At 38.9% G+C, this 11,578-nt stretch overlaps 1 protein-coding gene across 1 annotated transcript; it reads left to right on the top strand.

Moving 5' to 3' along the window:
- The first annotated feature begins 9,484 nt into the window (after positions 1-9,484).
- CUNH11orf98 (chromosome unknown C11orf98 homolog) lies at positions 9,485-10,198 on the top strand. Its single transcript, XM_042668509.1, has one exon. It carries the CDS (start codon positions 9,514-9,516, stop codon positions 9,877-9,879), a length of 366 nt encoding a protein of 121 aa, XP_042524443.1. The 5' UTR covers positions 9,485-9,513; the 3' UTR covers positions 9,880-10,198.
- Positions 10,199-11,578: the final 1,380 nt, after the last annotated feature.

Consider the following 11,578-nt stretch of genomic DNA (forward strand, 5'->3'; position numbering starts at 1 on the left):
TTAATCAGCTGCCTTCTGTACCTGCAACAAACACTCAAATTCTTAAACTTCTCAAAAGGAAAGGTTTATTTCAACTTGGTTCTGAAGGTTTCTTTCTACAGTTGCTTAGCCTCACTATTCTGCTGCCTGTATAAAGTCTGTGCATCACTGTGGGCAGCACAAGGTGGAACAATTTGGTCACATATGACAGCCAAGGAGCCAAATGAATGACAAAGGAGACAACAGTCCGGTAACACCTGCAGAGGACATGCCCCCAGTAACTTACCCAGTAACTTAAGGAGTGTTACACTCCTTAAAAGTTTCACCATCTTCTAATAGTACCAAGACACATATTAAGCTTTGAGAACATTAGCCTTTCATGAACATTCAAAATCAATTTTCTGTCTTACTCAGCTTTCTGCTCCCACAATAAATAATGGAGATTAGCAATTTACCAAGAGGAAAGTTTGGTTTTGTTTCAGTTTGGAAGGATTCTGTTGCAGGTCTGATGTCCCAGCCGCTACAGGGCCTGTGATTAGGAGGTACAGCATGCAGGATGGTGCAGGTGCATCGAGGTAAAGGGTTTATTAATTGTATTGTTATAAACTCAGAAAAAGTAGGTGTCTCTCCTCATCCTTTGCAAAAGTATGTCTCCAAGACTAACTGACCTTTCACCTTTCACTCTGCGTATCTATCAGAGTTCCCACCATCTCTCACTCCTGTCTAAGCTTGAAACTCAGCCTTTAATAGGTGGCCCAAACTTTTCCAGGACTGGACTCCAATTGCTTACATCCATTTTTCAAATCAAAGCTGTGCACATCCCAGCCTTGGTCTATAGGCTAACTCCGGTATTCTTCTTTTTCTAAAATTCAACACAAACTCATAGATAAGACCTCATTCAAGAAATCAAAATCACAAGTTCTATACTTGCAAAATACAATGATGGGACAGATACAAGTTACACATTCTAATTCCTAAAGACATCAGCAAGAAAGAAATAGCAAAGGCTTGAACTAAGGCAAAATTGAAACTTAGCATTGAATATGTGAAATCTTCCAAATCAGGCCTAGCACTTGCACCATGCCACACCGTGATGTGGGCTCCCCGTGACTTGGGCAGCCACATCCCTATGGCTTTCCTGATTGCACCTTTGGTGGAATCTCCCTAGCTGATGTTACATGCTTCCCACAGCGTCCCTTGGCAAGCATTCTTCATTTCTGGCATCTCTAGTTCAGCTTTGGCTTTGCTCTTGCAACTCCATACATTGCTCTGTTAGGGACTTCTGGCAGGAAATGTGATCCTTCCACACCGTGTCTAGCTTCCCTTTTCTTTGAAATGTTGGTGAGAGTCCATTAATCCAGAGCTACTGCATCCTGATTGCTTGAAAAAAATGAGCAACCTGTGAATTATGCCTCAGTCTGCCACAGCTATGCACAATATGTAGACTTACAAGACCCATTGTCTCAATGGCCTTTGAAAGTCTTGCTGTTTTAAGGCTGTCCCAATACCTTTTTCTCAAAACACTGTCCTGGAAATCCTTTGAAGTATGTTTGCATTTCTACATCTCTGGGTAGTCTCCTGTTAACTCACTTCTGAGATAGCGTGAGACCACCTTTCCTAGTGTCCTCCTGAAAGACCCCCGAAGACTTGGGGTGTCCTTCAATCAGAAGAGACCCTTCCCCAAGGAACAACGAGACCACTTGTGCGGATGCAATCAGCAAGAGGTTTATTCGGGCATGCCTCGGCTCCCAGGTGCACTTAACCACGAGATCCACAAGGTTCGAGTCAAGTGTCTGAGAACCGGTTACACGGGTACCCGGGGCGACAAAGTCTATCGGGAGACTTGCGCGCCGAGTGCTTGAAAGCACCCTCTTTTTATGGACAGCAGAAGCGAGGTTACAGAAGCGAGATGCGTGGTTACAGGGGGATGATTGGTTAATTTCAAATTACGCTCAGGGTGAGGATTGGTCAGGTTAAGCTAGCCAGATGGGGTAGGTGGGGTTGGGGGGAAAGCTGACGTGTCGGTACTTGCCCGGACAAGTCTGTGCGGGTCGTTATGCACTGAAACTGTTTGTTCCCTAATTTTGACAAATGATTTATTACATCCTGCCCTACCCTGCCATTAGGGTTAGGTTTTACAGGAAGGGACAGGTGGGTCGGCTATTTTCTAGGAATGTCTGGCTTTAAGGCATGTACTAGGGTCAGGCTAGGGTCTGCAGGCGGTGACTCAGAGGCTCGAGGTTTCGTTTCCTGGTTAGCGGCCTGCACTTATCCTGCCCCACCACCCCCTTAGGTATGCAGGGTAAGGGGCAGCAACTTTCTTGGGGTACCTAGTGGGCAAGCACGGGCTGGGGTCTTTCACTCCTACAACACGTTTGCCTACATTTTTAATGGTGAACATCTGTTTATCACTTGCACCTTGGTAACATCTATATGTCATATCTATATATGTGCCTCTTTTCTGGCCAATTTGTATGTTTGCCAGAGCTTTCTGCTTCGTGCCATTCTGCTTCCAAAGATCGCTAAAAAAACAGCCAGCGATATCCATGCTCTTGCTGAATGTTGAAAGGTCTTGAAATGTCTTACCTCAGTTCCAACTACTCAGTGTTGGTCAGCTTCCTATTAGTGTAACAGAAGCCTAATTTTTTAAAGGGAGAAAAATGTGCTTGGGTTTAAGGTTTCAGTTTCTGATTGGTTCACACATTGCCTTTTGGCCTGTGGTTATGCTGTATTATGTGTTGGGAGCACATGCAGAAGAATGTTCTTAATCATGGCTGGGTAACAAAAGAAGAGGAAGGGCAGAAACAACAGTCCCACAATCCTGTTTGAAAGCAAGTCCCCATGAGCTACCATTCTTATTTCCCTAGGATTCAAACATCTCCGTGGGAGTCACAATCAATCACCCTGGGCAGCCAGGAATTTCTTTGCTTCCCTCACATTGGTTCAGAGACCTGAATGTTCCAGGTGGAAAGATTTCAGTCTTAATTTACAGCTCAACAGACTCATTGTGTCCCGTGGTGGAAGAAATATACAGTTATTTTAAGTCGAAATGTATTGATATGGGTTTACTGAGTTAAGAAGCAAAAAATTTAATCAATAAGTTTTAATCAATAAGAGTAATAGTGAGGAGATGCTGGTTCTATTTCTTCTGCTTACTTTCTAGAAAAATGAATTATGTTTTCATTTAACTAAGTATACCCTTCCCAGAAATAGCAGAGAGAGAGAGACAGAGTGAGAGAGAGAGAGAGAGAGAGAGAGAAAGAGAGAGACACAGAAAGAGAATTAGTCTTCATTCATTGCCAAGTTAACTAGATTTAGGCATTCAGATGCTCATAACTTCATAGAGAACATCTCAGAATATGCCTATAAGGGAGTTTCTAGAGATTATTAGATTCTAAGGACTTTGATTTAATGAAAAAAATAATCCATTGATAGGCACACCAAAGTCAAAACAGACTCTTTTTGAACTGTTGGTCACTGGGAGCATGTCCTGAGAGCACTTTCATTTTCAGCTCTACTTGTGTTGATTCTCTTGCCAGCCACAAGAGCTCACCTGTCCCTTCACACATGCCTGTCACTATGATATCTTGCTTATTATGTTCATGGGATCAAATACTTGAACTGAATACATTACAAAAGGAAATCCTTCCTCTCTTAAACTTTTATATCAGGCACTCTGTCCCAGCAATGAGAAAAAGTAACTATTTGGTACGGAGATTATAGTATTTGTGACATGACCATACGGTTCCAGAGCTTTGGGAAGTAGTTTGTGGAAGACATTTGGAAAAGCTTGGAGATATGAGCTAGAGAAAAGCCAAAAATTCTGTAAATAGAGACTAATGTGCAATTTTGGTGGATTTAGAACAGAATTACTGTGGGAATTTGGACAATGAAGGACAATTCAATGAAGTTTTTTTTAATTTTTTTTATTTTTTTTTATTGTGAAAATACTGTACAGAGGAGTTACAATTACATGGGCAAGATAATGAGTACATTTCTTATCGAGCATTGTAGCCTCCTCCTTTGTTTCCCCTTCCGATCCTCCCCCCGCCTGTCCTCCCACCCAATCCTACCTGCTCCCCATACCCATCTTATAAATCTGTTAGAAACAATTGTATGAAAGAAAAAAAAATTGAATGCTTATTTTGGGGTTTATTTCACCTAACATCAACTTATCTGACCTTTTCTGCTTGTCTCATATATACACTAGTTATTGCAAACAAGGGAAACCATGGGACCTATGTTTCTTTGGGCTTGGCTTACTTCACTTAATATAATTTTTTCCAAGTCTTTCCATTCTCCAATAAACCATCAGAAAACTGGAAGTGGCACTGTGGCTCAAGTGGTGGAGGCTTGCCTTGAGGTGAAGAGCTCAGGAACAGCACCCAAACCCAGAGTTCAAACCCCATGAACAAGCAAAAAAAAAAAGGAAAAAAAGAAAAAAAAAAAGAAAATTTACTGTAAGGGCAGAAAAACGGCATGTTGAAAGTTATGGCCAACGGTTATATAATTATTACAGGGATTAGTACTATTAAAAGAAACCAAATGCTTTGCTTTGAAACAATGGGGAAAACATATTGGGAGAATCTCCAAGATTGGTGGCAAGCTCTACCAATCACAGTATCAATGGTATAAAGATATTAACTCATCCCAAAGATGTTTCTTTGAAAAGAGAGCACCTCCAGGGGAAATGGTTCTCTGTGAAAGTGTTTTTACATGTTTAGCTACCCAGACACTCCAAGGGCCTGTACACAGCCCAAGAGAGCCTAGCTAGTGCTCACCATTAAAATAGACCTTGATATCTTCCACATGATGCTTGCTTTGAAATACACGAATTCAAGAGTTGTAAATTTATGAAGGTTTCCTTGAAATTTCAATTCTGGAGACCGTGCTGGCCGTCAAACTCCCATAGGTTGCCCTTGACAGTGCTGTATTTGAAGCTGTGATGGTTTAGCATAGCCTCAGGGGAAACAGCAGGATGCTGAGAGGACATGAAAGTCAAGCATCTGCCAGGAAAAGCCCATAAAAAGTAGAACTGGACAGAGGAGAACAACACAGACTGAAAATTGAAACAAACAACTGGGTGTCAGTGTCTTACATTTTCTGCAATCCTACCTACTCATAAGAATGAGATCATAGGGGAGCTCTATGTGGAGTCTTTTGAGGAACCTCCATACTGCTTTCCAAAGTGGTTGAACAAGTTTACACTCCCACCAACAGAGCTCCCTTATGACCCAGCAATCCCACTTTGGGGCATTTACCCAAATGATCACAAACAAGACCACACTAAAGCTACCAGCATGACTATGTTTATTGCAGCATTATTTAAACATAGCTAAGATATGGAACCAACCCAGATGCCCCTCAGTAGATGAATGGATCAAGAAAATGTGGTATATATACACCATGGAATTCTATGCCTCCATCAGAAAGAATGACATTGCCCCATTTGTTAGGAAATGGAAAGACTTGGAAAACATTATATTAAGTGAAGGAAGCTAGGCCCAAAAAAACATAGATCCCATTTTTTCCCTTATTTGCAATAACTAGTATATGTCTGTGTCAAGCAGAAAAGTTCAAATAAGTTGATGTTAGGGGAATGAACCCCAAGATAAGTATTCACATGGTTTTTTTCCTTTCATATAATTGTTTCTAACATATTTATAAGATGATTTCTATGTTGCTTTGTTTGTCCTTCCCTCACAGTACAACCCCTGCTTTCACTGTATTTGATGTTGGTATAACTTGTGGAGGGGGAAGGGAAAAAACAAATCGTTTAACTAGGGATACAGGTGGACCCATTACAACAATGAGATGTACAAGTCGTTATGTTGAAAAACGAACTTTATAACTTTGGTGGGGGGTAGGGGGAGGATGGGAAGGGATAGGAAGGGGAAACAAAGGAGGAGGCAACAATGCTTGATAAGTAATGTACTTGCTATTTGCCCATGTAATCGTAAATCCTCTGTACGGTATTCTCACAATAAAAAAAAGAAAAAAAAGAAATAAGAATGAGATCTGAGGATCGCAGTTCAAAACCTACCAGGAAAGAAAGTCTGAGAAAGAAAGTCTCATCTCCAATTAACCAGGAAAAAACGGAAGTGGAGCTTTGGCTCGAAGTAAATCACTAGCCTTGAGCAGAAAGCTCAGGGAATACTCTGAGTTCAAGCCCCATGACTGACAAAAAATTAAAAATAAAATTAAAGGAACAAACTCACTGAAGATCAGAGAGGCTCATATTCTCCAGATGCCAGACTCAGTGTTCATCTGCCCTTCATATTGCTGTACTAAATATTCCTACGCCTTCCTTTCGGAATAAATATTGTAAAAGGACATCATCCTCTACATTTTTAAATGATTTTCTTTCATCATTTTGTCAAAAACATTAGGAGAAAAAACAGTCAACTTCTTTATGGTTGTTTCCCAAAAATATTTAGAAGGTTTATACATGAAGTTTTTCATTCAGCTCCTTGCTTCTTGCAAGTATCAAAAAGTATCCACTGGAAATTAGCTGATTCCTGAAACACTAAAACCAATTCAGATAACTTATCTTCAATATTCTATTTCTCTACCCTCACTCAGTACAAATATATGAATTTCTTTGGGGTCTTCAGAGAAACAGAACCCAAAGGAGTTGATTGGATATCTGTGTGTATTATGAAATTTTCTTATAAAACTTAGTACAAGTTCAAATTGAGTATATGCAGATGATTGCTCAAAGACTATTAGAGGAGTGAGATTCTTCCCTATTTTGTTTTTATTCTTGTTGGACTTTCACTGGATTAGATGGTCCTTACCAGTTTGGGACATGCAATGTGCTTTACTTCATTTTCCAAATTAAATGTTAACCTCATACAGAAATATTCTTACAATATACCCATATCTAAGGTTTATCTTGATTAAAACATGGATTAATCAAGTTGATACATAAAGTTACATATATGTAAGTATATAGGGAGATTTATTATACATGGGTCATATAATCTTTATTTACTAAGGATATATACACTATGGTTATGGATATGTACATGTATGTTATTCACATATATTCTTTATATTTACATGAGTAAGAAAATCTTATAAATGTATCATTAAAGATTTTTCATTTTATAGTATGTACATTCATGTCTTGTTATTATTTCATTTCATTGGGGTGCTCTTCAATGCTATCATAATAATGTAGTCCCTAATCAATCTCTTAATATCCTAAAGTGTTCTGTCATTTCTCAATATTCATTATCTAAAATATAATGCAATTATATATATTTGTCTGAAAATGCACATCTGCAGGTCTATCAAATTCCCATGTTGATACTAATTATGAAGAAACTTTGATCATCCCTGTGGTAAAGAAAGAACTTCCCTTAAAACAAGTATTTCAGATTTTAGACACTCTAGATAACATTCTATTTTTCCCTGAAAAAGTGATTAATACAATTCTACCATGGAACTGCTTGGACTCCTGATATTCCTTCCCGGCTACCATACAATGGTGCATCGGCAAGAAATAAATCATTTGTGTTGACATTAGTAATAATTAGGATTTTTAATGCAATGTGAATCGCATCATTTTGTTATTAAGTTTACTCAAGAATTCAGCTCAACTATAAAAATAAAAAAGGAAAGAAAGGCTTGTTAAAAATTACAATATAACACATAAGAAACTAAATGCCGAAAAGTTAGTATACAAAGTCTGTGTAAAGCTGAATGCCTCAGATCATAGCTTTACAACAAAACAAAACAACAACAACAACAAAAAACACTTTTATTAACACGTGTTTGCTGTGCAGGAGAATTTTCATTATGCCATTTCCATACCTGACTGCAATATGTCTTGACCAACCTGACCTCTACGAGCTTGTCTTCCTTTCCAAGACATTTTCAGCAGATTTCTATTTACATACAGGTATATAAAGTACTTTGGCCACATTCATCCTTCTTCACTTCTTCATTTGCCCATCTTGTTTTCACTATTGTATCTCCCCCTGAACAGAGCTATTTTGTGTTTTCTGTCATTTGTTTTTTTTTTTTTTTTTTTTTTTATTTTATTTGAGAACATACTGTACAGAGGGGTTACAATTACATGGGCAGGATAATGCATACATTTCTTACCAAGCATTGCAGCCTCCTCCTTTGTTTACCCTTCACCTCCCTTCCCAGCCTCCCCCCTCCCCCCCACCCAAACCTTCCCCCCCCTCCCCCCCCACACCGACATTGTTAAGCTCATTTTTGACATGACATTTTGTACTTCTCATTGTTTCAACAGGTCCACCTGAATCCTTAAAGACTTGTTTGTCCCCATCTCCTCCACAAGTTATACTGACATCAAATATAGTGAAAGCAGGGGTTACACTGTGGGGGAGGGACATACAAAGCAACAAAGAAATAATCTTATAAATGCGTTAGAAACACATGCATGAAAGAAACAAAAACATTAAAATACATATTTAAAGGTTTGTTTTCCTAACATCACATTATCTGACCTTTTCCGCTTGACTCATACCTATACTAGATATTGCAAATAAGGGAAACCATGGGACCTATGTTTCTTTGGGCCTGGCTTACTTCACTTAATATAATTTAAAGCATGTATTAGTAGTTCAAATGACTTCCTGGCTGTGGCGTTTCACACTTGTCTAAATTGTCTTAGATCTTACTCCCCATTGTTCTCTCAATTCCTACTCCCTGCGTTCTTGCTCTCAACTTTGTTATGTCAGAATAAAACTGTGGACAAATTAACTAGGTCGTCTTCATTCAGTACCATTAAAGTTATGTTTGAATCTTTTGGTTCTTTTACTTTCTCAGTGGATAAGGTGTACAGCTAGGACCAGAAACACTCTATTTGTTTGTTCATTGCCCAACCAATGTTTTAAATTTTATTCATAATGCATCACCTATTCATTGCAGACTTACTTGCCATAGCTCAGATATGGAATCAACCCAGATGCTCCTCTGTAGATGAATGTATGAAGAACATGTATAAACAATGAAATTCTATGCTTTCATCAGAAACAATGGCATTGTGCCCCAATTGTAAGAAAATGGAGAAAAAAATCATATTAAGTGAAGTAAGCCAGAGTTCCATGGTTTCCTTTATTTGTAATAACTAGAATGAGTCTGGAATATTCTTAGCAGAAAATCACAATGGCTCAATAGCTATATAAAATCATACTTATCAAAATTAACTCCAAGAAATGGAAACAAGAGTTTTGTTTTCTTTTCAGTGTACTCTTTATAGTTATTTCCTTTTTCATTGTTTTTCCGCTTAGGTTTATTCCCTGCTTTTGATTTCTGTACTTTTTGTCTTGTATATAAGTTTATCTGATTTGGGGAAGAAAAGGGGAATCACAAAAAAAGTTGGGACAAAGGATGAGCCAATCCAACAGTGATACTCCCTACACACTATGTTGGTAAAGAACTTTACAACTTGGGAGGGAGTCAGGGGGTGGGGTTTGGAAGAGAATGAGGGAGGAGGCAACACTGTCTATAAAGAAATGTAGGGAAGTGCGGTCCCGAGTGAACCACGCTGCAATTATGGATGCTCCAGGAGGAAAGATCAACCGGCCCCGAACGGAGTTGAAGAAGAAGCTGTTCAAGCGCCGGCCAGTTTTGAACCGGGAGCGAAGACTGAAGCGCAAGGTGCTTGGGGCGGTGATAGACGAAGGGCTGATCACGAGGCATCACCTCAAGGAGAGAGCGTCCAGGGCCAACATTACTCTGTCTGGGAAGAAGCGCCGAAAACTCCTACAGCAGATCCGGCTTGCACAGAAAGAAAAAGCAGCTATGAAAGTGGAAGCCCCTTCAAAGCCAACCAGGACTAGTGAAGCACATTGCAAACGACCAAAGAAGATAAAAGCCCCCCAGGATGTAGACATGGAGGACCTTGACGGGGAGAGCTAAACCCCTCTACCTAGATATTCTCAGCTGGAGCCAGAAGGATTTGGTAGTTGCATCAAAGGGCTTTGGAGAAAGCATGAACCTCTTTCATTTTTCTCAGATTCCTCTTCCACAGTGGTCTGCTGACCTTCCCTGGAGGGATGTTAGGAGGGAAAAAGGCACAGAAGAAAGACTGGAGAGCATCCTCTCTAGCAATCAAATCCATTTGTAATAAAACCCTAGAGTTTGACTGAGGCATGTATGATTAAGTGTAGAGATGGAGAAGGGCTTTGAAAAGAGTATAGGTGGAGATAGACCAGAAGCAGGATGCACAGAATTTCCTTGAACAAAGGCAAATAAAAACCAGTCTCGCTTACTGGGCGCCAGTAGCTCACATCTGTAATCCTAATTACTCTGGAGGCTGAGATCTGAGGATTACTATTCAAAGCCAGCCCCAGACAGGAAAGTCCATGAGACTCTTACCTCTAATAAACTACTCAGAAAAAGCTGGAAGTGGCACTCTGGCTCAAGTGGTGGAGTGCTAGCCTGGAGCACAAAGAGGCTCAGGGACAGTGCCCATGCCCTGAGTTCAAGCCCCAGAACTAGCAAAAAAGAAACCAGCCTCTCCAATGGCTTGGCCTCCCTAAGGAGTGACACTCTAGCTTTCCATTTCTAACAAAAGTAGAGATTATTAGAAGGGAGGCAGGTATGGATCCTGGTACCAGTCCTGCCCCTACCCCTGTGGTTTTGCCAGGTTGGGCAAATTACATTACCTCATTTAATCTTGCTTCTTTGGTTTGATGTTTTTAATAAATAAAAATCAAATGTTTCCAAAAAAAAAAAGAAATGTACTCATCACCTTACTTATGTAACAGTAACCCCTCTGTACCTCACCTTTACCATAAAATTGTTAAAAATAAAAATAAAAGTATGAAATATATTTAATCTTAAATACTACAACTTTATTCCTTCTAGTTTTATCTTTAGTTCACTTTTTCTCATTATAACTTTACCTCTAATATATACAAAATTAATGGCCATAAAACTATCATTATATTTATTTTAGAAAATCATATTATTACAAGAAAGGTAGTTAAAAGGTCTAATTCCACATAACAAAAAGATGACAAGGAGTTTATATAAATGTGTGTACGAACTATTTTTTTTATTATTTTCAAGGATGTGTTGATAAGTGAACATCTCAGTTCTTTATATGTTTGCTCTTGAGAATTTCTTATTTACTTTTTCCTCTCATGCTCATGTTTATTTTTATATTATATTCATTAATTAATTTGAAATGTGTTATTGGATTTGATAAATCTTAACAAACGTGCATCCTTAAATCCTCAGAGATGCCTTTGATCTTTTCTGGGTCTCACAGCTCTCTTTGCACAGTTTTGAGATGATCCACACTATTTCTCACCTTGTCCTAACACCAACAATATGCTTTCTTTGTGCAACTTATTTTTCTTTTTCTCCCTACATCATCCAAATAGAACAAAAATATGAATATAACAATGTTCTTCAAGGGTTTTCTTTTTCCTGTTCCATTTTACTAGAGAGATGATTTTGCTCTTCCTTAGAGCATGTGCACTCAATAGAGGAGTTTGGGTAAGAATTAAACAATTTATCAACAGACTCTCACAGGGCAAAAAAAATACTGAGTTAAGGAAAGATTTACATACATTTGTTCACATGGTTATGTAAAAGTTCTTTATAGCTT

The sequence above is a fragment of the Dipodomys spectabilis genome, unplaced genomic scaffold (assembly GCF_019054845.1).
Source record: "Dipodomys spectabilis isolate Male_0828 unplaced genomic scaffold, ASM1905484v1 ptg000440l, whole genome shotgun sequence".
Lineage (NCBI taxonomy): Eukaryota > Metazoa > Chordata > Mammalia > Rodentia > Heteromyidae > Dipodomys > Dipodomys spectabilis.

Excerpts from the sequence above, each read along its gene's own strand:
- CUNH11orf98 (XM_042668509.1), top strand. The coding sequence starts at position 9,514 with ATGGATGCTCCAGGAGGAAAGATCAACCGGCCCCGAACGGAGTTGAAG.